The 24,458-nt window shown below is 38.5% G+C and overlaps 4 protein-coding genes across 7 annotated transcripts; 1 reads left to right on the plus strand and 3 right to left on the minus strand.

The window, feature by feature from the left end:
- Positions 1–1,989: 1,989 nt before the first annotated feature.
- On the minus strand, positions 1,990–3,300 carry LOC144473697 (histone-lysine N-methyltransferase SETMAR-like). Its single transcript, XM_078187813.1, has 3 exons — positions 3,225–3,300; positions 2,816–3,171; positions 1,990–2,064 (listed from the first exon to the last, which is right to left on the minus strand). Exons 1-3 carry the CDS (start codon positions 3,298–3,300, stop codon positions 1,990–1,992), a joined length of 507 nt encoding a protein of 168 aa, XP_078043939.1.
- A 5,308-nt stretch (positions 3,301–8,608) lies between these two features.
- On the minus strand, positions 8,609–13,251 carry Urm1 (Ubiquitin-related modifier 1). Of its 2 annotated transcripts, none has more exons than XM_078185578.1 (5): positions 13,164–13,251; positions 12,874–12,938; positions 12,733–12,814; positions 12,076–12,124; positions 8,609–9,922 (listed from the first exon to the last, which is right to left on the minus strand). In XM_078185578.1, exons 1-5 carry the CDS (start codon positions 13,229–13,231, stop codon positions 9,854–9,856), a joined length of 333 nt encoding a protein of 110 aa, XP_078041704.1. In that variant the 5' UTR covers positions 13,232–13,251; the 3' UTR covers positions 8,609–9,853. The 2 variants fall into 2 exon arrangements, with proteins under 2 accessions (XP_078041704.1, XP_078041705.1); XM_078185579.1 differs by having other exon boundaries at positions 13,011–13,176.
- Positions 12,572–18,167, plus strand: LOC144472462 (uncharacterized). Of its 3 annotated transcripts, XM_078185576.1 has the most exons (7): positions 12,572–12,885; positions 13,938–14,308; positions 14,396–14,902; positions 14,979–15,080; positions 15,351–17,428; positions 17,550–17,770; positions 17,845–18,167. In XM_078185576.1, the coding sequence occupies exons 2-7, from the start codon at positions 13,948–13,950 to the stop codon at positions 17,975–17,977; spliced, it is 3,402 nt and encodes a 1,133-aa protein (XP_078041702.1). In that variant the 5' UTR covers positions 12,572–12,885; positions 13,938–13,947; the 3' UTR covers positions 17,978–18,167. The 3 variants fall into 3 exon arrangements, with proteins under 3 accessions (XP_078041702.1, XP_078041700.1, XP_078041701.1); XM_078185574.1 differs by having other exon boundaries at positions 14,979–17,428; XM_078185575.1 differs by having other exon boundaries at positions 14,444–14,902; positions 14,979–17,428.
- A 300-nt stretch (positions 18,168–18,467) lies between these two features.
- LOC144472463 (uncharacterized) lies at positions 18,468–23,279 on the minus strand. Its single transcript, XM_078185577.1, has 16 exons — positions 22,860–23,279; positions 22,624–22,784; positions 22,286–22,554; positions 22,042–22,218; positions 21,541–21,869; positions 21,439–21,474; positions 21,157–21,353; positions 20,849–21,091; positions 20,349–20,408; positions 20,057–20,288; positions 19,841–19,989; positions 19,666–19,767; positions 19,263–19,472; positions 18,989–19,171; positions 18,765–18,914; positions 18,468–18,690 (listed from the first exon to the last, which is right to left on the minus strand). Exons 1-16 carry the CDS (start codon positions 23,107–23,109, stop codon positions 18,487–18,489), a joined length of 2,952 nt encoding a protein of 983 aa, XP_078041703.1. The 5' UTR covers positions 23,110–23,279; the 3' UTR covers positions 18,468–18,486.
- Positions 23,280–24,458: the final 1,179 nt, after the last annotated feature.

Genomic DNA, 24,458 nt, shown 5'->3' on the forward strand with positions numbered 1-24,458 from the left:
AATTTCGATCTTAGTGATAATTCAGACTGTTCTATTCGCAACGCGAATGTTGATCTCTATTTGAAATGCACCAAAATAATCGGCCCATCTGCGCCGATCGCTGGGGTGGCAAAGCCAGCCTAAATACTGCTACTACTACTACTACTACAACGACTATTCCTACTGCAGCGAGTATAGTGACCAATTAATAATACATATGTGTAATACACTATACTCGAAACATTGAGAATACTACTTATAAAAAAAGTGCATGCGACTCACATTTCGATATGACGTTGGCTCTGGAAGTAGCAGTAGCAAAGGAAGACAGCAGAAGAAAGAAAGCAGTAACAATAAGTGTAGATGTGGAGGAGCAAAAATTTGGAAAAAAGACCAAAAGTGACCACTAGGATGACCACTGATAACCACTCGAATGACCACTGATAACCGTTGGAGTGACCATTACTGATCACTGCGGTGGTCACTAGTGATCACAGAGTGGACAAGAGTCAGCAGTAATCCATGGATGTCCATTCAGGGCCAGAGCACTTCATAAGAGAACACGCTACGAGCACACTACGAAACACGACTAGTTTCATCGATAAACACGCGCTAACTAATTGAACAATAACATTCCTCTAAACAGTTAACCTACAGTAATCGTCACAACTGATTATGATATTGCGGATTATTCAATCGAATTTCTTTCATTAATCAATTTATTATTTCTGGCTTCTTAATATTCATAACAATTCCGTTTGTTAGAAATATAATCAAGCACCTTCTTGGCTATTTTGCCATTGAATTTGTTAGTGACAATAACTGATAGAATCAAAAATATGATATAATTTGATTATTTCTTGATGTTTATTATTTAAAAGAATTTTTTTGCCAATTATATTATTAAGCACCCCGTTGACTAATTTGCCATTTTATTTGCTAATAAAAGGAACTGACAGAATCAGAGGAGTGAAATAATTTTTCGAGCATAATAATGTTTCGAGAAATTGCTAAATCATTAAAAAATTAATTGCTTCTTGACGTTTAATATTTACAACATTTTTTGCCGTTTATATTATTCACTCCCGTAGCTATACTATCCCGAGAAATAATTAATAACGTCAAACACACACAGTGATTGTATAGGACCATGGTTGTATTGAAGGATCATTACAACGAAAATATTTTATTGATTATGTAAGTGTATAGTATGAGTGAGAGTGTATGGTATGTAAGAAGGAGTGTGCGGTTGAATGAATGTATAGTAATAAGATGAACATGAATAAATGGTTGTGTGCGTGAAACAAATGAATGGTTCGGATCATCGATCGGGCGAATGAGAACAGAATGTGGCGGCACTTCTTCGGTGACGCCACGTGGGGACAGACGTCGTTTTGTGTATATCGTTGTATAATAAAAGTTAACATTATTCATTTAATCATGTTCCTTACAATAAATTTATTGTTTCTAGTTTTGTATCGATTACAAGAATTTCTATAGCTAATGAAACCTTCTAGTACTCTCTTGTCTGTTTTAAGATTTAAACAAAATTAACTAACACAACTCAAGATAAAGCGAAACTTTAAAAGCACAAATATTAGATAATCTATCTTCACGTGGATGCGTTAGACGTAATAGCAGGTATGTTTTCAAATTTTTCAATAGGCTGACAAGAGTCATGACTTACCTGAAGTTTTTCAGGTAATCATCACGCGTGGAAATTGACGATTGATCTTGTACGCGTGGCTACGAAACGTCTTAAAAGAGCAGTTCCGAATATTTTGGGTGTTCGTGGAGTTGAAATATTTAGAAATGCAACACCGTCGAAATGCTACGCTTCTTTGAGACGGTATAAAAGGAGTACACCCCATGGAATATCTTCACAACTCGACGTTATTAGCAATTAATTAAGTGGCCAGTGTTTGGTGACAGTGCTGCGAAAATTAATTTCATTTTAACCATACAATTCATACTTGAGGACCCTCCGATAGGATCCCTTGGTCGATACGATCATTGACTTGGGATCAGCAGAACATTGTACGAGGTCAGTGCACCGACATTTCCGAGCAACAAATGTACTCTCATCTAAATGATTGAGTTTTGTTTTACATTCATTATTTTATATTAATGATAGTGTTTACAATTCTTAAACAAATTCGGCAAGTTCATGCTCTGTTACTTGTTCATTAGTTCGAACACGACCCGAAGCCGTCGCCACTGTTTTAACTTGTAAACAAAGTCGCGGAAGACATTTTCCACATCATGCTCAGAGGATAGTGCATTGACCTTTTACTATGTATTGAGTTCTCCGAAAAGTTCGTGCCGATTTTTTAGGAAAATTAAAACGCAGCTCATTTAAATATTAGTATATATTTATTAAATTATATAGGTACCATTCCGTTCCACAACCTTTCTCCATCTTCCATGCAGCTTGAGAATTCCGTCCTTCCAGAACCTCTCAGGTTTTTCGGCAAAAAATTTGTCCAAATGGGTTTTTATCACAACCAAAGAGTTGAAATCTTTTCCATTAAGGGAATTTTGCAATGATCGGGAAAGGTGGAAATCCGAAGGCGCAACGTCTGGCGAATACGGTGAATGGGGATCCCAACCAAACTCCAACAATTTTTGCCGAGTTCTCAAAGACACATGAGGTCGCGCATTGTCCTGATGAAACACGACGCCCATCCGATTCGTAATTTCTGGACGTTTTTGTTAAAATTGATGTCTTCAATTTATCTAATCGAGAGCAATACTTTGCCGAATCTATTGTTTCATTACTTGGTAAAAGCTCATAATATAGCACGCCTTTCCAATCCCACCAGATACAAAGCATTACCTTCTTCGAATGAAGACCGGCTTTTGGGGTGACTAAAGGTGGTTCATCACGCTTTCCCCAGTACCTTTTACGCTGAATATTTTTATAAATCATCCATTTTTCACCCCGCGTCACTAATTGCTTCAGAAATGGCGTCTCCTCGTTGCGCTTGTAAAGCAAGTCGCAAATAGAGATGCGGTCCAACAGATTTTTCTCCGTTAAATCGTGCGGAACCCATACATCAAGAAGTTTTACAGTATGATCATGGATGGTTGATTTTGATTTATTTAGCATTCCTGCTAATTGATGTAATGTTGAGCGTGGGTTATTCTCGATTTCTGTTCTAATTATATCTTCGTCTGTGGTGGACGGCCTTCCTGGACGTTTTTGATGTTCAAGGTCGAAATTTGCAGCTTTAAACCGAGCAAACCACTTCCGCACAGTTCTTTCGGCTCCAGCGTCCTCGCCATAAACGGCGCATATCTTATTTGCCGCTTGTGCGGCATTTTTGAACTTTCGGAAAAAGAAAAGCATTAAATGCCTATAATGCACTTTATTTGCCACCATATTCTAAGGCGTACAAAACTGGCCAAAATTAACGGATCGTAACCAAACTTTTTGCCAAATATGGCTAAAGTTACCTCTTTTAGAATATGTACACATGTTATTTGTTTTCAATAATTGAGATATATTCAGTTAGGTCTCTCACGCTACCTACCGAAAATCGGCACGAACTTTCCGGACAGTATGACGAACGACACAGCCAATCTATATGCAACGGCAGTTTCGCGATCGATAAAAAACAGTTGAAATTGGCTTCTAAGAAAATAAAAAATTGTTGACCATCGTGCAGTATCCTGCGGTGTCCTTCTACTAGACGACAGTCCGTACGTATAAAACCAGGAATAATTATTATCATACATAATTATTATTGAATTATTAATGATCAATGTTTGATGATAGTGCCGTATTTATTCCGAATACATGCCGTATTAAAATTAAGCTGTACCGTTTTTCATACGTTGTTTGAGGTTAATGGACTGTCTAGCCGAGCATGACGTGGACCCACAACTGAATGGATGAGTTTCTTATTAATGATATTTCTGAGATTTTTCAAATTAATAAAAAATTCAGAAAATTCATTCCTTGTTCATTATTTCGAACGCGACTCAGAGTCTGAGCGTAGCCCCCTCCTTCCGTCTCCCCCGGAGCGAAGTTCAGCTCGGTGGCTGGAGCCTCGAGCACATTGAAAATTCGTGCGCTCGCGTCTCATTGGCTACTGTTTTTCGTTAATAACTCGTAAACGAAGCCGCAGATTTTCGCTAAGGAAAAAGTTACCCCAGTTCCTAAGAATTTGGAGTTTCGCGCACAATCTACAGCACGCAATATTGAAGACGGTACTCGATTGCCTTGTTATCGGTCGAGACCATCTATCTAACCGACCATCCCTCAGCGCGAAGTCGCACGTTTCTTTCAGGTGACGTAATTACCGAATGACATTAATCACTTGCACGGGACCATTTAAAAGTCCCCTCAATACTACCTAGTCATCTCGTCCAAAACGTTTAGGCGGACACGTTGTTATGTGGCCCGAGTGTTTCGCCGAACGAAAAGAAATAGGATTTCACCAGTGTGCTCGGCGGCGAGTTAATCGCAACGTACCTGTGCGGTGGCATAAAAAAAATGGGTGCAGGGGAAACAATAAAACAGGCCGCACGACCTGACCTGGCTCGGCTGGGAAGAAATTAAGTGGATTAGTATCCTAATTGCGAGACGACGGTAAACCGAAATGAATGTGGTGCCCGGGGGAGAACGAAGGTGAATGTAATTATGCGACTAAGCACTTAGTAATTTCCAATGAAAACAAGGGGAAGGGTGGATTAGGGAAAGGAGTGAAAAGCTGGCCTGTGTCGCGAACCGGTAGTATAGAGTTACCAAATGCTCACTAGCTACCTAATCTACTCTGACAATGAATTCTTTATTACGTACAACATTTATGGATAAACATAGTCGTTTCGTGCCCGTTAAGGTAATTGAAAAAAATCAGCTGCGAATAAAATAAGTTTTATCAATTGTACAAGGTGATCTACTTAAAGATGGTCGCGCTGTAAGTTAAAAGACTTTTGCCCATTTTAAAGTATAATTTATATTATACTACTATCTCGTATTCAAGTTAAACAATCAGATAAAATTAACATAACCTTTATTAATTATACAATTAGCAACATCACTCTCCAAAGAACTTGTATTGTAATTCTATGTACATCAATGAACCCCCACCATACATGGTGCTAAAGAGAAATTGGATTTCCATGAAACGCTCTTATTATAACCACTGTATCTTCGAAGAAAATTGCTACTATTGATTAAAACAATTCAAGGTCATTCACGGAACGTTGACCAACAAATCCACCGAGTTTGTAAATGTAATTTTTATCGATATCAATAAATGATAGACATTAATGTTGCAGAAGGAAATCGTAAATGATTCGATATCCTTTTTGCGAATGTTGAATGTATGACCGATAAAAATCGTTTAAAATTAATATACATTACCTAAGTAATACGGCACAAGAATACAATAACTCAAGTTACTAAACAGCTTCCTCTCGAAAAATTCTCAAATATTGCCTAAAAACGGCCCTCGAATCACACGATATTGGCAAGTTTCCCCTACTTGCGGGTAATCGGTTTTTTCTCAGTCGAATTGCCAATTCACTTTTCCGAACGCAATTGAAAACCATTGCCGAGGAAACATAAATTCGCGACAGCGAAAGGAAATGAGGAGCGGAGGCGAAGGAACAAGGGTGAGCCGTTAAAAGTTGAAGACGCGCTTGCGCGGAACTGTTTCGCCGGTAATAGCCAAAGTTCTCGGTCTGGTCCGGTTCTGCCGTGGCCTTTATTATTTTATATTTCGCCGGCCCGCCCGAAGATAACAGAAATTATACCCGCGTTCCAAAGTGAAACAACCGTTACCGGTGCGACGCGAAACTTTAATTCCCCCACGATACCGCGGTCGGCCCGATTTCATCTTCGCGAATATCCGGGCTGCTCGTCTAATTTCGATGGGTCCCGTGTCTCCTTTCTAATTTTCTGCAGACCGAATCGCCAGGCAAGGGCGGAAACTGCAAAGACAAGCCATCGAGAGATTTCGAAAATCTCGTGGAACCTTCGACCCTCAGCCACGGCAAAATTAAACCGCTAACGGTGGCGCGCGGATCGACGCTGAATCTTCGCTTCGTTTCTAATTAATTTTTCGACCCTTCGTTGTCCCGCAAAATACGGATCGTTAAAATAGACCTTAGCGATACTACTCAATTGTGCTATTAACCAATTTTTATTGTTATCCGATCACATTATTCCAACTGCTCCTATATAACGTATTGGATTCGTTGCGAAGACTTCGAACAGAATTTGCTGAATATGAATTTTTAGTTAAACTTTTCTGCTGTTAATACAGGTGTACAATAAACTTTAGATTTCTACTCCCATAGAGTGAGTGTAGAATGGTGTTTAACACTACCGCGCCAACATATTAGCTTGGCTAGAAAACTCGCGCGGTTTTTAATAAGCAAACACAAAGCTTCTTTAACATTCGACAATATATTGGCAGTTTTTTCATCTCGTACATAATTAAATAAATCCCTGCTTGTAAAGTTCTCTCCTTTAATGAAATGGAAGACATGCCCTTACGCGAATGTAACCTTGCTTTGGCATGATTCTTGATGGTTTATTGCAGTTCAACCATGACCTCTTTGCGTTAAATATTATTACAGACTATCTACTTTTCATCGCACGTCAGCGTACATTTTAAAAGTGGATTTCTTTCTTCACGTTATTTGAAAATATCGCAAATGGAGATTCGATCGATCAGGTTCGCTTATTTAAGTTGTGCAGAACCCAAACATCAAATCGGATAACATAACCAAGTTAATGTAAAATGATTTTCTATTGTTGTTGCTTGAAGCTCTTGAACAAGTTCTCGTGCTGTGTAACGGAGTTGTCAAGAATCGCCGAAAATAGAATGAACTTGCTAATATGAAAGATGAGTGTAAAACTTAATTTTCAAATTTTGGTATTAATTTCAAATCGTCCGATAGCAGAAAATTTTTCACAACAAAAATTGCTATATGAAATGAATAGAATAAATCATTAACACTGCTTTCTGATTTGCGAAGTCGAAATTCAAAAAGCGAAAAGTGAATAAAAAGTGAAGACTCCAAATTTCAGTAAGGTACCGCAATTCAACACAGCTTAAAGTTCCGTTTGCTTGTCTTTTCAGAGTAGTATCACTATCCTATGTTCGATACTTTACTCGAGTTCGGTTTCCATCGAGAAAAGGTCAGATTTCGCCGGATGGTAAGAGTCACTTGCTTCTATTAGAAGATCCGCTCGGTATTTACAGCGCTTTTAACGAAAAGCAATTAATTAGAAATTCGTATAGGTCCCCCCCTCCCCCCATCGGTAATTGAAGGTGCTTTAGTTATCCGAATGGAGCGGGCCCATGAAACTTTCAAGGCACTGTTGGAAAATTGAGATCAGCCATCGGGAATGGCAAACCGCCGCGGGCTCCTGTAATATGCATGCACACTTTGCAATGCGAAGCCGCCGTCAAACGTTTTCCGGCTAGCGTTTCTCCGTTTAGTTACAGCCCTTACAGATGCGTTGCCGTTGGTGTATGCGAGCCGAAGCAGGCACGTCGCAGTGCAATGCAATGCAACGCGATACAACGCGACGTCCGCCTGACACGCGCGAGTGCGTTCGACGCGCGTGTAACAGACCGTCCGGTCCGCGAGATACACGCATGTACGGTCGCATATAATATAGTGGATCTGCGTCCTCTGTAATGTAATCATGGCTGACACAATTAATCACTGGACCATCCAACCCCGCCGAACCATTAGCGATCGAGACACTCGGGTTCACGGGGGGGTGCGTTTCGCATCTCCATGCGTTTACACGGAAAATACATTGTGCCCCGTCCACGAAATACGCGCACCGAAATTTATAATTGCAGAATCAACGGATAGACAAACACACTAACTTTTCTGTTATAATAATTTCATGAGAAAAAGAATAATTTATTGTATTTACAGGAGGATTAGTTCAGCGGTTAGATTGACACTACTTGGTTACACTAAAACTATCAGTTAGAGTTACTGACCGGAAGTTGCAGCAAATTTTGCATATAATGTGCACATGTAAAGAGGTGCAAATTCAAGCTCACACGATTTATCAACGAAAATTTCGGCTTCAAAGTTATATGAAATTGAAGCTTGCCGATGGAGTGAACATTTTATTGAAATTATAGTCCAGATAAGCAAAATGTGTTGATACCATTCATTAAACAATTGATTGATGAGAAGAGTTAGGTTATTATATTATCCAAAAATTTTATATCTTGTGGCAGTTTTACGATCTAGAATTTCGAAAGAATTGATCTCATTTTACTTTGTTAAAGTGTGCGATCTTGAAAATATAATTCATCTATATACTTCTTCATGAAATTGATATGAATAACTCTAAATGCGTTTTTATCGAAACTTCATTTTTTAAACTGACGTCCATGATATTTCAAGATCTGGTTGACCGACTGACTTCAAAGGAGAGAATTTTCAGTAGACACGCCTTTCCGAAACTTTATCTTTAAAGTGCCGTCATTTTTTCAATCATCTAGATTTTTACTTAATTCTGGTCTTTGCGAGAACTATACTATTTCTAACGGAGATATTTTCTCTCCGTTGATTAAGCTTAACTAAAACGCGAATACATATATCGGCGATATATTAACAGTAAACAATCTACCATTGAAATAAATAAATACCACAGTGTTAGTAAATAAATAGATATTCTAGACTAAAATACGACTTTATCGCGAATGCTCGTGAATCATTAAGGATGGACACTGAAAAGCGAACTTCTCGTGCAAAGTCGATACTGATCAGCCACTTTTCATCGATTTTCCGGGCGTTCGACACGCTTGATTAATTGGTGGCACTGTTTATCGTCGGTATACGAAGCGGAGAGGCTCGATCGATCTCCTAATGGCCGATTGGCTTTGGTATCGCAAAATCAGATTCCCGGGGCGGCAGCGTCCTAGCCTGCGGATCATATTAATCGGGGTGCGAGTTCGACGTTGAAGTTGAAAGCTCGCCGGCCGGTCGATGGGGGAAAAGGCGAATCGCAGACATCATGGAACAGGGGTTGATTAACTCTTCGCGGAAGCCGGGAGACCTTCGATACGATCTTTATCGTGTACCGCGAAGAACCACCACCCGTAATTAATTATACAGAGTTCCGCGGAAGTTTTCCCATTTTTCCTTTCTCTCTTTTTTCGTTCCTTGTTTCCTTTCTTTTGGAAAGATTTTTTTCCCCGGGTGAACTTGGTCGGCAATGCTCGTTACTTTAATAGACTTACGCCAGGGCAACAGCGAAATTTCGACGAGTCCGATCCGCAATCCCAGTTCGCATTGAAACTAATTTCGCCGGCGCAACTACGCGAACTTAATTTCGTTTTTATCGGGCAACGAGGAGCCGAAGTTCACCGCGGCGGTGGCGGCGGCCAGGAACGTGAATCTCGAAATTTACAGCCGGCCATCAGGCCAATTGAATTACAACCGGCCGCGGGGAGATTCTTAAACTTACACCGTTCCTCGTTTTCCGACCCCTTTATCTGCGAATGTTAATTACGAGGTAATGCATGCAAAGCTGCGCGCGACCGCGAAGATCGCGGCAGCTCGCCACCCACACAGGCCGAGCTGCGGAACGAGGGAACAGGATATGGCCCATTGCCCGTATACATGGGAAACACCGCGAGACGAAGGAGAGAGGAGAACAATAACACAGGGATCCTTGGAAAATGGCCAACGTGTCAGCTGTAATATTATAGCAGTTACGTGGAGCGTCCTGAAGAAATGTACATCGTGTGAATGAGCATTTTATTCTCTGACATTGTGCACGCTCGCGCGTGCTCCTTCGTCTCGGTACGATACCATCTTCTTCCACTTGCCTCGGACAAATCGGACAGGACCGTGATGATCGTTGACCAACTGCGTCGCTTTATCCGCCATGTAAAGTGGATATGAACAGTACTGCGTCACCGGGGCACAATTTGTAGTTCCCCTCGCCCTGAAAATTTTAATATAACCGTTGTTACTATGTTTTAAATAGTTTCCAGTTGTGCTCCATGGTAAATGAAGAAATTACAAACGAATGTCTCGTGACACTCTGTACGAAAATTGTAAATTTATAGTTTGCATATGGAAAAATTTTATTTGTTAATTTCGTGCCAAATTATAAAAAAATTAGGTTGCAGAAGGTACGTTTTCATTGCTGGGAGGATTAACCACTTCTTTCTTACCTTGGATGCCATGAAAAATATTTATATTACTCAGTCGACGTCAAGTCCATTGAGTTATTAATATTGTTCTTTTTATTTCGTACGTATCTTTAGCATATGCTTTTCAAATGAAGATTATTGAACATATAATTTAATACTTCGATATTATAATTATCATCGTGCTGGTTAAAAGTCCAATTTCATACTTTTTTTTGTTAAACTAGTTCTTATTATAAATATACTACCACAAGAAATAATAGAATAAATATCTTAATTCAAGCATACTTTACGATAGAAATGTCAAAAAGTTTATGTAAATTTAGTTTTGTTACTGTTGTTTTCCCTTCTTGTAACTTCAGTAAATGAATAAATAAGTAAATAAAAAGATAAATATCTTCGCTTTTCATTCAACAAGTACATATGCTGCAAAGAATACTAAAGACATTAGGAAGAAGCACACAGATAAAACTTGTTCCAGTATTAAGCTACGCTGCTTCTTGAAGTTACTAACACGTGAAGTTAAGGTCGTAAACAATGTTCACTCTGTGGCAACTCGTGAACCTCAAGTTCTACTTTGCACTCAGGAAGACGACTTAAAAACGACACCGTGCACCGTAGACCATCCGCTTGAACTGGACGTCGAGCGGCAAGCGAACAAATTTGTCGAATCACGAAAAAGCAGAAAGGGGACACGAGAATGTACGAATCCACCGGAACGACGCTTTCCCTTTTAATTTACGAGCCGAAAATGACGAAAAACGAAGCGAAAGGGAACAGGATCGACGACTGCGAGGAAAAAGCGAAGAAAGGACAAGGAATCGAGAGTCACGGCGGTTGAGGAATACGAGAGAAACTTCGGGAAACGTTGGTATTATCATAATAATGGCTAAAGCCATCATCTTTCCCGCGTCTGCTCTTTACACCTAGCTACCCCCGGAACCCACTCCCCCTCTCTCCGAGGATGCTTCAGGAAGCACATCCTAATAGCACTCGCGTTTTGTACATTTACAAATTTAAAATGATAATTTGGCCGTGGGTGTGGCGTGCCTCCGGGTCATTTGCGCTCTTTCACGACCGCGTCCACGGCTCTCGTTCTCTTATTTCGCCACCGCCAGGGGTGTTCCGGCCCGGCTACACCGTAGGTCGATTATGCGGCCCACAAAAAACCAGGCGAGCAGATACTTTCGCCGGACGTTTGTCAGATGTCGCGTGCAGATGTCTCCCGCGATTACGTTGAACGCGTTATTACTTTTACGGTGGCGAAATGGCCGCGAGTCGCTTCCGGATCCACAGGCAGCGGTACCTTGCGTCACTTGAGGTCGCTTTTGCATCGTGCTCTTCAGCCGTTTTGCACCGCTTCGACGAATTAATTATGATATCTACTTTTCCTCCATTTTCGGTTGTTTAGTTTCACTAGAAACTTGTACTATTGTGACTAATAAACAGTTTAAAATAATTAAATTGTTTTAACACGTTGACACCGGCGCGGACATTCACGATTTTCTCTGTGAGTCGGCACCCGAAATTTACAAAAATTAAATAATTATGTTAAGTTTATAATATTGAATTTCTATGTTTTTACTATTGAATATCTGTTTATAATGTTCAGATAAAATAACATAAACCTATTTTGTAGTATCTATTTTGTGAAATGAAAGCAAAATAAACAAATGTACGCAGCCCATGGGTCTGACACGTTTGACCCACCGGTGGGTCAAGCTGTCATCAACGTGTTAAATTACAAGGTCATTGGTACAAATTTTAATGGAACTAGGTATTTTTATTACTGTACGAGATATTTACTGGATATTTTTGCATATTTTTTTGTACTAAAGATATATAAATATACTATTTTACATGAGTCACGAGGCATATTATAGCAATAAGATAGCCAACAAATAATTTTAGAAATATTAATATTAAAAAGAATTGTTTCTCTTACCAACAGTTCCCAATCCGTATCGTTGACAAGAACCAAAATTCCCGGTCGTCTATATACACAAACCAAAAGTTGAAAATTAACCTAATGAAACTAGAATTCCACAATTTTTTTAACCCTTTGCACTCGAGTGGTGACTCTGAGGCACCACTAAAATTGTTACAGCACGTTTCGATATAATTTTTATGTTATGAAAAATTAGATTTCAAAAATTATTAAAAGTGTAACTGTTGTTGCACGAGTTACAAGATTCAATTTTATATGCATAAAATACATTTTGTCATGTAAGATAGAAATGCTGTATGTCAGAAAAATTATTTTAGCATTACAGTTAAAATGGCTTCGAGTGCAAAGTGTTAATAAACGGTAAAACACAACCCACAATTTTTATTGTGACCTAAACTTAATGGTGCTGCCATCTCGACTAGTATGGCGGAACTTTTTGTACAGTCGCCATCTGAACACATATATCGTTCGAATTGAGATATTGGGAAGTGCAAATTAGCACAATAATACCGTATTGTGTTTGTGGTGTTAAACGTGCATCATTTATAATATTTATGCATGCCGAGTGGGATATTTCCTCATGTAATATGTGGATATGTTACATGAAGTAGTTATGCGACCGGTGTGAAGTTATTGAAGGGATAAATAGCTTACACAGTGTCTCCCTGCAGAAATAATTCCGGTCGTTCCCTTAAGAGGTTATCTTTTATCCAGAAGAGCAGGCTCTGTATGGTCCCTATAAGATTGCAAGTGGCGGATTAAAAAGTTCGACAACAAAGTATTTACAAAACTTACATTCGTTTCCAGGTAAGTTCACGTCATATTTTTTCTTGTTGTCGAAAAGTAGTTCTGCCCCACCCCTGAAATTCAGCGAATTATTAAATCCGATACCGCCATAAAAAAAGTTGGGTTAGATGTAGTTTTAACGTTACCTAAATTCGATAATCACACGCGTTTCACTATTTTTAGACGCCATTTTTTTAAATTTTATCTCAAATCTGTTAGTTTATAATATATTACGAACTACTTGAATATAATTACAAAAAATAGTTCCCCGCGCATAGAAACAACGTGAGTGACATTACCGGTTCAATTCCACGTTCCTTCCGTTCAGACGGTCAGTAGTGTACATTCGTACAGCGTGTGCTTGCATGCATACATGTTACTACACTCGAAGTAAGCGACAAACTAGCGATATCAATTCTCAACAATCGTAAAAAAAGAGATTTTATCCTAAGAATTTCCATGTTCCTTTTGTTTCATTTTTGTACCATTTGACGGGAGCATGCGCGTCCGACTTTTACAATAATGAAATAAAAACAAAAGAAAATACAGATTTTTGTCTTGGATATTATAAAATGATTACGAATATATTAGTGGAATTGAGGACAACAGTGAGTGATATTTAAAATTATTATTAAATTAATATTACAAGGAAAATATTATAGAAGGTAAAGCAAGTGCCCCTTGTATACAACAACAACTACACCCCTGTGCGTTTGCGGGTCATTAATCTTGCAATAATTATGTATTTAATTGCGGCGTACTGACCGTGTTGCCTGGATTAAGAATAATTCTTTTGAAAATACGTTCAAGTCCTTGATATTAATGTTACAAAATTTAGTCGCTTTTAAGTGAACATACAATAAAAAGTGGTTCGGTAAGAATGTAGAATATGCGAACGGACTGAAATGCAGGTGCCATCGGCGGCAGCTGTAATGGCGGTCGTCGGGAACGTATCATTGCATGCGATAAATGCTTATTCAACCGAGTACTGTGCCGTCGATATGTGTTTGCTGTAATTAAAAATTGTTGCGATCGTGAGGGACGTATGTAATTATATTATATCTCATACTTAGCATAAAATTCATGATGTCAAAAGAAAATGAACACACATCGGAAGATACCGAAACAGAAATGAATCCGGAAAATCATAGTGGTGAACAATCGAAGAGTGATACAAGCCTATTAAACAATGAAACAGGGCAGCCTATGTTAGAAGACGAAGAAATGCCGACATATATCAGCGTATCGACTCCATCGAGACGTGAAGATTCAGATGTCAATAATACAAAACAACAAGACAGAATACCTATAGAAGAAGATCACAGTCGAAGTGCTTATCCTAGCGATGATCAAGGAGGAGGCAGCATTTACGTATTATCTTCTGGTGAAGAGAGTAATCATGCTTATAATGATGAAGAAGAAGACGACTATGCAGACAGCGAAGGTATGCAAAAATGTTTTGCAAAACAGAATGTTTTGATAGTTATACCATGTTCGTTTTGTTATTGTGTATTGATATTTGTTTATGTAGATATGGATGAAATGAATTTTGAAAATGATCATGGAAATTTAATGTTAGATGATGAAGAAGACGAGGATGAGGAAGACGATGATGATGAGAATCATATAAGATTGCATCATGACGACGAGGAGGACATTGAGACAGACTACGAGCAAGACTGTTACGATAGAGCATCAGACGATTTTCTCTTGAATTCCAGACTAAAACAACATCACAAAGAAAGAAGTTTATCATTACAGGATTTAAGTTTTACTAAAAACAATATTCATTCTCCATACAACAATAAAAAGAGACACAGCCTAAATCTCTTTGGACAAAATTATTCAGGCCTACAAGAAAATTCTATCGCGTACAATGTTGCATACAAGAGACAATCGTTACCACTTAAATATCAGCATGTGGAAAGTAAAGTGAAACGGTACATTAGGGACATAAAGGAACAGACAAGAAAGTCGATGGAAAAGCGTTTTAAAGAGCAGGAATACATAGTAAATAAAAACCACGAAGAGAATGAAAGTAAGAGAGATTTTTGTATTACTAAATTATAATATTATTTTAAATTATTCTTTAATTTGTATTTTTCTATTTACAGATGACACTGACCCTCTAAAGTTAACAGTGACAAACAAAGTTATAAAAGATTATGCGGAGAAGGCTATTAAGGATTTACAACAAGAAGAAAATAATGAAAATGGTAATTCAATTTATAATACAGCACAAATATTAGAGAATGGTGATAATAATAAAATTGATATCAAAGTAACTGAAAATCAACTTAAACATATTCGAAGGAACAATGACATGAACGCATTTGGTGATATTCAAAATGAAAAACGTGCACAAAACAGCAATGATAAATTAGAAAAACGAAATGGTTCTGTAGATGTTAATGCACATCATATTGAATATCAAAATTCATTAGATAGGAATGTAAAACTTAATAACATGGATCAACCTTCTTTAGTTAATGGTCATCAGCAAGCACCTACAGTTTTCAATCTACGTACATTAAGCTATGAAGAATACATGCACGGCATACCAGAATTTGAACAAAAGGAAGGAACGAACGAGCAAAGACACAAGACTCAAGATAAAATGAATGAATCTGAGACATATAATGACGCAGAGATGATTAATGTACAAGAAATAGAAAACAGCAGTACAGATTGTCCACTGAAAATTGCAAATGTTAAAAGTATCAGAGCGATACATGATGAACCGGAAAATGTGAATTTTACAAAAACAAATTTGACGGAAAGTGTGGAAGTAATGCAGCTGAAAGTTCAGCTAAATCAGAAAGACGCTCAGTTCCTTAGCTTGCAAAACACCTATCAGAAAACGTTAGCCGAAAATTTGAAAATGAAGCAGGAGCTAGATGCTTTAAGAAAATCTTTAGCAAAATATGAAACAGAAAGTAAAACATCTGAAACGAAGATTGCATCCGTGCAAACTGAATCTATTGCGGAAATTTCATCTATTACAAAAGCAACTACGAACTCAGGAAGTACAAATAATAAAGTATCCACTGGTAGTATTGCATCTACAATAAGTTCTCTTGATCAATGGGCAGACAGCGCTCCTAGCCCAGCTGTATCCATTAAACCGCCTGATTTGACACCGATTCTTAACTCTGATGATAGTCTGGTACTCACTGATGCTACACCAAGAAAATTACCACATCCATTATCACGGACATTCATTACTTCATCTCGAATCTTGCAGACTCTTTCTAATATAACGCAAGGTAAAACATCAAAAGTTGAAAGTCCTTTGGTTAGGAATAATAAGAAAAGAGTGAATGAAAACTCTGCAGATCAATTAATAAATCTCGAGTACAATTCTTCGATGCAGGCGTCGACATCCAAGAAACGGAAGGCGACAGACATGCTTGATGCATCCACTTTTGTTCAACCATTTAAAATACCCCACACAATCAATGGTTCTGAGAAGAAAACTGCTGACACATCAAATATGGATTTCAAGTACTCAGAGGAACAGTCAAACATGAAGGGGGAGCAAGACGATGAAGACCCTACATCAATGGAAGCTCAGACACAGGAGACAACTAATCGCGATGATGACGATGTTAAGTTTTTCGTATATAGGGACAATGAAAATAGCAAAAACAAAAGTTTCTTAATTCAAACGGAGGAACCGTCAAAAGATATGTTAGAAAACGAAAACAATCGTATCCGAGAATGTGGTCCATATTTATTGGGTAATCTCGAAATAAGAATGTCTGAAATAAATGGTACAATAAGCGTTTGGGGTAAAGAAGTTAATCAGGAATCAATCAGTGATAATGATGACGACATGAAGGTGTCTATGAAATCACTTGACAAGCTATCATCCTTTTATTCTCAGAAATCACCGCAGATTAGATTTAATGGCGGTCAACTCGTGTGTTCAACTCATAAAAAATTAAAGGTTCCATCAAGACTGAATAAATCCAGTGATTCGCAATGTTGTAAACGAGTCGAAAATGATATTTCTCACGCAAGTAACTTTTCCTCGACATGTGGAAACTGTGATTCTACGAAGCAGCGAAGAGAATGGCTAATGTGTAAAGCTGGTCCGAGTTCGCAAGAAAAATTACATTCCTGTTGCGCGCATCATGCAGAATTCGTAGACAAAGACTGTAACTGTGACTCACATCATGAAAAGCAGCTGAACGATGATAGTCTTAATCACAGTACAGATAATTTACACCTTAAAGAGATCCGAAGGAATTCCTACAAAAATGCATTTACCTCAGATTCGAATAATCATTTACGAGAAAACATTCTGAACACAGAGATGAGCGAAGCGACCTGCAAGTGCAATAAATCATGCCGACGTTCTATGCAAAATGTCTCGAATAGTAGCTCGCATTCAGCAAAGTGTTGCAACAGCATTAGGGATGTTGCTTGCACATGTAAATCGTCTTTAAATAATATGCATAACCTTGATTGTTCAGAGAGGCAAACATGTAGTCATAGTCCTTCGCATGAGGCAGAAGAAGATCCCCTTATCCCATTGAAACGATCCAATGAAACAGCTGAAGTAAGTAAGCAGTAAATTTTCAAGTAAAATCTGCAGAGCACAAACTCGCAAAATATAGAAATATAAAATGTATGCATTGCGTGAACTTTGTTATACTCAACTTTTGTTTTTTTTTATGCAGACGAGGCAACGACGATTAAGTGGCAAAAGAGTGCGAGGAATTCTTATGGATCTGTTGAAAGTTTGCGGAGACTGTCGCAGCACCAATGCAAGCACTGTCGGCAGAAGTAGTTTGCAACCGAAAGAGTCATCTTGTGCAACAAATTTTTCCCCACAAATTAAAACTTCCCCATGTTCTGCAGCTGAGCCCTCATGTTCGAATCTCTCTCAATGCAGTGAAAGGTAATTCATTTTCTTTCCCAATCATTAAATATGTCTAAACGGCGATTCTTATTATTTAAATATATAATTTGTAGATGCTGCCATGCATACGTAAGACGGATCGAATCGCAACTTGAACAATTTCGAATGGAAATGGAAAGAGTACGATCACGTTCGGATGCAATTCTCGACATGCTCAATATGCTCCACTCTGTTGATATGAACTAATGAAACTACTATTACTTTTTACACTAAGATTTTTAAACTAAGCAATTTTTCCTTGTACAGATCACTTTGTTTCATTTCTTATTTTCGTTAAGTCAAGGTGTAAGCACTATCATCAAAACTTCTTTTTTTGTTTTTTCTTCGTATGGAGTACGTGATTCGATTTATTGAATAAAACACATTTACATTTAAATGACAGAGGGGAAAACTACCACATTGTATCATATACATCATTTTGTATAACAGAAACTCAATTTACGTAACGTCTGAACGTAGTCAAATTTCACACATCGTTTTTATATCGCATTACAATCCATAATACTTATCATATTTTTAATGATGACAAATTGTAGCTGTATCGATATAATAGCCGTATCTACAAAAACTAGACAATTTTATGTTACGCTTTAGGCGAACCTTGTTTGACATAGTAATATTTATCTAAATACCCAAATATGAATTTCGAATTCATAAGATTCCATTTGAATTTCAATAAAGCGATCAATTTCCTACTAGTAATTACAATCGCAGGAATCAAAACCTGCACCTGCTTCCCCAGGTAAGATACCAGGTGGAGCTTCCCCTTGACCTTTAAAGATATTACTGTAAGACGTCTTCAAATAATTCACGTGACCTTGGAGTGATCTTATGCGACCTTGAGCCTGTTCAAATGCTTCATTCAGGTTGTTTATTTGACCCTGCATTTTTTGTCGTATCTATAATCGAAAAACGAATTAGCATGCAAGCGATTTGTCCCAATTTTCAAACAACTGATTGATTTTTTAATTACTTCATCCCTATCTTTTTGCGCAGCTCTCGCAGTGGCCCTACATTGGGCCAGCTGTCTCTCCATATCCGCTATTTGACCTTGCATTGACCTTCTTGCAGTCTCGCATCTCTCCTTCGTTCTTGCAACTTGTCTCGCCGAGTCTTCTCGAACCTTTGAAAAGAGAATTGTAAAAAAACAATCACTTTACACGTGTTCTACAGAAACGTAGAATCAGAATATCATACTTGATCAAGCATTGACGTCAACTGAGTAATTTCATGCATCTTCTCATCGATGCGTTTTTGCAATTGCGCTTCATGCTCTTCGAATCTAGCAAGCGTATTCTTCATACGTTCATTCTCGTGGCGCAATTCAGAATTCTTTTTCTCGAGTTCCTCAAACCGTCCGGTACCGGACCCTCTCTCCTCCTGTTAAATGTGTCTCATCAATTATTATTAAATTATTAATATTATTAGTTTCTATACAAATTATTTTGCAACGATATTTGAAGATCATGACCTGCATAGCTTGATACTCATTACGAAGGACATCCAGCTGGTTTTGTAAAGTCTGAGCCTTATCCTTACAGCCTACAAGCTCCCGCGAGAGATCTTCACAGTTTCGTTCAGCAACTAAACGCATTTGTTGAGCTTCCTGCAACTTTACTTGCGTCTGTTTTAACAAATCTGGCAACGGTGCTAGCTCAGCCAATTTCTCTTGGAACTGATTCTATATAAAGAACAATCAAATGTACACACATCTATACACATATGCATCGGATCTGTTAGAATAACCAGATTTTAGGATTGATGATTTGGAACACTTCATGGAAATTAATTTACATAACAACTCATACATGAGTGTCAGAATTTTTTCCCAAAGTCTGAGTTCATAACGTCTGGCAATCTCCTTCGTTATGCACCTTAACTCGGCCAATTTCTAGTGTCACGTTCTCGTTCATCCGTGCGTTATCCATTTCCATGAGGTCAAGCTGCCGGCGTTGCTCTTCCACTTGTTGTTGTGCCTATTATTTCAGTTATTATTTTTAGACACATCAGTAAAACATGATTACGCTACCACATATCAATCAAAGAAACCTGTAAATATTTATTACGATAGTCCTCGAGCTGAGCAGCTTGATCTTGAATCAGTGAGCGCAATTCTTCTAGTTCATCTTGCGATTCGCGGAAACGTTGTTTGACTACTATTAATTGTTGTTCATGTTCAATCATTTGCTCCTTAAAACCTGTCATGAATTCACCGTTTAGGTATAGCCTATTGCAAATTGTTATTAACACGAATGTCAAGATCACCTTCATATTTTCCTTTCTCGGCCTCTATTGCTTTCAAACGTTCCTGCGCGTCGACCAGTTTGATGTCCAACTTCTCTCTCTCTTCGATCGCTTCGCGCGTTTGTTGCTTTAGTTTCTCGGCGTCTGTTCGTAAGCACGAAACCTCGCATAATTTGTTTTTGTAATCATCCTGAAGGCGTGCGTATTGTTCACGGAGATCGCGCAGTTGTTGCTGGGGACATGTGCTAGCACCCTTACATTAAACAACAACGGTTTAATACGTGTCAAATGTTTCGCGAATACTATACCTTACCATAGGTGCGTTCACGCAAGGACCGGTGCAGGTTGAAGAAGGTGCGGGTGGCATCGTTGGCTGATTGAAAATGTAATATTATAGAGATGAAAGAGAGACCATAATTTAAAGGAACGTTTCAAACGGAAACAAATATCTCGAGAGATATCTACATTATACTGCACATAATTTAAAAAGTCACGTCGAATTATTAACGGCTGTTTACTAAAATCTTATATGAAATAATCATATTTGAATCATGATACAGCTTGTAAAATTTTGATCGTAAATTACGCACAGGATAATGTCGCATTGTTATAAAGCTTTAGAGGAAGAACGATCTGAAATTTTTCTACAATATGTTTATTTCATACAAAATCTTTTATAACATTACTTGGGTAAAAGATTAATAATTGTTAGCGACCCCAATCAACGTTGGTGAAACGATTTTTATAAGCATCGTCGTGGCAATCTATTCTGTTCCGCAGTCTCGCGCAATTGCGTTGATCAAGAGATTGTACGGATACCTTGGGTAGAGGTATGGAAGGTGGTGGCAGAATCGGAGCAGGCGGTATATAAGGTGGCGAACCGGGAGATTGATGGCTCATGGATGGAGGTGGTGGACAACAGCCACAAGGTGCACAAGGTCCGGTGCACTTCAACAATTTGCGTTGCTGTTCCAATTGCTGGCGTTCTCTTTGCACGTTGGCAAGCTCTATTTGCATATTACGTATTTCGCATTCTATATTGCCCAATTGTTGTTCCTGAAATCAGAAGGATGTAAGTACATCAGACCCCTAAACAGGTCAGTTGTGTTTTTCATGCGTACAAGCTGTTTGCTGTTGTTGCCGTAAGACTGAAGCTGTTGCTCCAGCTCTTCCGGGCATGTACCTCTTGGCGGAGGTGGCGGACATGGTTGTTTAACAGCGGCTGGACTCCGACAACACATTTCGTCTATTTGCGAGGAAGCGCCACTGAGAATGAATACTCCTGACCTTGACGCACCACCTGCAAGCCTGGGAGAATCTGTGAAAGTTAATGAAGAATCAAGAAGAATGTCTACTTACTATTCTGACATAAATAAAAATTATGTTACTGCTTCTTGACTCACCCCCACTGTTCAAAAATGTTTGGCTATTCCGTGTCACTGAAAACAAATATTCCATTAAGAAAACTGTCCACACTGTAGTTATTAAACATAGTGTCTACATACAGCATATGGAATTGCCATGTGGAGATGAATTGTCAGGGAATTGTGGGGGCAAACAGCATTTGCATTGGCAATAATCGTCGTCCTGTTGCACTGTTGTAGTATACGAAAACGAACGGAAAGGAGACGGGCTTGATACTGGTGACTGATTTCCACCTGGACAAGGGTAACAGCAAGGGCTAGTGATTCGTTGATTCAAGCAAGCTAGTTGACGGGTCAATTCAGTGTTCTCCTTCACGACTATGCGCATTTCAGCCTGCAGCCCGCATACCTTCCTTTGAAGGCTCTCGACGGCAGTGTCCTTCTCCAACAATGCTTCTTCTAATTTGTATCTGCGTTAAACGTATCAACTTATATTGTGATCACTTGACTGATATAAACATACAGAATTTTGTCGAGGTCTGTGGATTCGTTGTTAAGGTAAACTGGTACGTTTGTCATATATTTCTCCCCCGATTCTCTACTATTTCTAATTTCATATTGGGTGATGAAAATGAAACTTACTTGCCGCCTTCGAGCTGTGCATTCTCTAATACTAGTTTCTCTTGCATAGTCAATGACTCTGTCAATTTTCCCGTCAGATTTTTTAGAGATCTATCTGCCCCCCTCTTTTTACTGTCCGCTACAACGATCTTTGGAATCTCGTCTTCCGTGTGACCACAAATGATCACTCGAGGAAGTCTACGCATAAAAAGAAATACAGTTGTTAAAGGTATTGCAACTATAAAGAATCAACTTTACGACGCACTTGTCTTCTGGATATTCAATCTGAGGCAAGTCAAAAAGATCCTCAGGCCTCGGTTTTACTTCTTCTTCCTCCTCCATTATCGAGCTAGGTTTCGTGTGTGGATATGGCAGCATGTCAAACATTTTACTAAAGGTGAGACTCGACAAGTCTGTCAAACCTAACATGCTTTGCAATTTTCGTGTTATTTGTTCAACTTCCGCCATTTTCGTCAAGAGTTCATCTTGCTTCTGTTGAAGCAATTGCGTGTCTTCTTCCGATAGCTCTTTTTTCTGGAAATTCAATAAAGAAAATTTCTGGGAACTGTAAAATGTTCAATAATTTCAGCTGTGACCCATTACCTCCATAAGGCCAAGGATTTCGAGCTTTAAATCTTCGATTTCTTTCATGATGACGGTACAACGTTCATCAGCAATCTTCATTTCTTCTATTAAAGCGGGATCAGTTAGAGGGGACGTACTTAAGATAGACTCTTGTCGACCCCCAGGTTTCATAGGAGCACCTAGATAAAAAATATACTTAATAAATTTAATTAAATGATGAAATGTAATCTCATTGTGCGAGACAATTGGTACACCTTCGCCAATGCCAGAAGGTATCCGATGTTCCGGGGGTTGACCCCGAAGTGCACTATCTTTGCTTTTGCTTTTTTGAATCTCCGGTTCACTCGGTTTTGATGTAACATCCTGTGTTTCCTCTGCTGCTGTAGCTTCAACTTCAGCTTCAGCTTCAGTATCATGCTCAGGTTCATCTTCGGCATCAGGTTTGTCTTCAATTTCAGCTTCTCCTTCTTCATTTATCTCAGTTGCGTCCTCGTTGTCAGCCATGCTAAAATTAAATCAATTTAGCGATTGATTAAATTGGAACAGGAAAATGATAATTACGTAACTTACATTGACAATTCGTCGTTGACCAGGGTTGTAATTTCTGATATTTCTGTAGATTCGACGTTTGGTTCTTCCTTGATCACTTCTGGTTGGTTCTTATAACCATCATAAACCTAACAAATATTCGATACCAACTATTTAAATACTACTGGTAAATATTAGAGTATTTTCAGATAAATAATTACAAAAAAAGTACAATTCTCCTTGTAAATAATTATAAAGTCGCACCTTCTCGAAGATATAGGGTTCAAGATTTAATCCTTGTTGCGAAAGTAGTAATTGTGCTAAGTTTTTATTATTGCCAAATTCTCCCGACTCAAATGGAGGCACGTGACCTTCTTGATAACATTCGACCGCCAAAGAGCGTACGTCCGGTAAGTTCAAAGGCTTTTTTACATCAAACAAGGATTCCAACGAACCAAATGCATCTCTATTTATAAACGGCGGTCCGCTGAATTCCGCACCCTTGGCTTTTAACTTCGAATTGTTCCGCCGTTGGCGACGATGATTTAAGATGTGAACGCTCTTTGTTTTAGCGGACGAACCCTGAAGGGTCGAAATTGGAGAATTTGCTGCGGATCGAGATGTGTTCAACGTACACGGTCGCCGCTTCTAAAATCATTAAATTCCAAATGCATATTTTTAAATTAGTTAATATTTATATTTCGAGAAAAGAATTCCGAGGCGCCGACAGTATTTGTAATAATTGTAATTTTTCAAGGTACCGTATATTTACAAAGAATCCTTGGAAAGAAGATATTGCAAGATAAAATATTATATACAACTAAAATGTTGTGAAAACAATAACCGGCATTTTACCTGCATTATTTTACCTTCGAAACAACACCGTTGCTACACTCAACGACGAAAATTCTTCAGGTACTATCTCAAGTTAGGAAACGACAATCTTCTCCTCGTCTACTCAGTGAAGATTCGGTGTCGATATCGAATAGCGTCGCACGATTTCTCAGTTTCTTTAATCGAAATAATATTTTTGTGTAATTTTGTAAACTGAAAGAGAAAATTCGGGTGAGTATCGAGGAAACCATTGAAATTACAAAAATAATTCTTTAACGTATGTGTCACTCACTTGGGAAACCGATCGCTTCAAATAACGCGTGAAGTCTGCTTCATTTAGGTTCATAATTGTTCCTAGCGAATTGATAACGTACCTCACGATGTTATTTGAAACTGTTACTTTTTCTCTATTAATATTCTTGATAAAGATGCAGAGATTCATTATTTTTATACATCTTCAGATGATATATGTAATACTGACATCATTCGAA

This window comes from Augochlora pura, chromosome 7, assembly GCF_028453695.1.
Source record: "Augochlora pura isolate Apur16 chromosome 7, APUR_v2.2.1, whole genome shotgun sequence".
NCBI lineage: Eukaryota > Metazoa > Arthropoda > Insecta > Hymenoptera > Halictidae > Augochlora > Augochlora pura.

Excerpts from the sequence above, each read along its gene's own strand:
- LOC144472463 (XM_078185577.1), bottom strand. The coding sequence starts at position 23,109 with ATGGCTGACAACGAGGACGCAACTGAGATAAATGAAGAAGGAGAAGCT. Across the intron at positions 19,768-19,840 it reads ATCGTAATAAATATTTACAG|GCACAACAACAAGTGGAAGA; the intron begins GTTTCTTTGATT and ends CTGAAATAATAG. Across the intron at positions 19,172-19,262 it reads ATGAGTATCAAGCTATGCAG|GAGGAGAGAGGGTCCGGTAC; the intron begins GTCATGATCTTC and ends CACATTTAACAG.
- LOC144472462 (XM_078185574.1), top strand. The coding sequence starts at position 13,948 with ATGATGTCAAAAGAAAATGAACACACATCGGAAGATACCGAAACAGAA. Across the intron at positions 14,309-14,395 it reads CGACTATGCAGACAGCGAAG|ATATGGATGAAATGAATTTT; the intron begins GTATGCAAAAAT and ends TTGTTTATGTAG. Across the intron at positions 17,429-17,549 it reads GATCCAATGAAACAGCTGAA|ACGAGGCAACGACGATTAAG; the intron begins GTAAGTAAGCAG and ends TTTTTTATGCAG.
- Urm1 (XM_078185578.1), bottom strand. The coding sequence starts at position 13,231 with ATGCAAGCACACGCTGTACGAATGTACACTACTGACCGTCTGAACGGA. Across the intron at positions 12,939-13,163 it reads AGGAACGTGGAATTGAACCG|GGGTGGGGCAGAACTACTTT; the intron begins GTAATGTCACTC and ends GCTGAATTTCAG. Across the intron at positions 12,125-12,732 it reads TTTCTGCAGGGAGACACTGT|ACGACCGGGAATTTTGGTTC; the intron begins GTAAGCTATTTA and ends TTGTGTATATAG.
- LOC144473697 (XM_078187813.1), bottom strand. The coding sequence starts at position 3,300 with ATGCCGCACAAGCGGCAAATAAGATATGCGCCGTTTATGGCGAGGACG. Across the intron at positions 3,172-3,224 it reads GAAAGAACTGTGCGGAAGTG|GAAGGCCGTCCACCACAGAC; the intron begins GTTTGCTCGGTT and ends AAAAACGTCCAG. Across the intron at positions 2,065-2,815 it reads CCGGTCTTCATTCGAAGAAG|ATGAGAGTACATTTGTTGCT; the intron begins GTAATGCTTTGT and ends TCAATCATTTAG.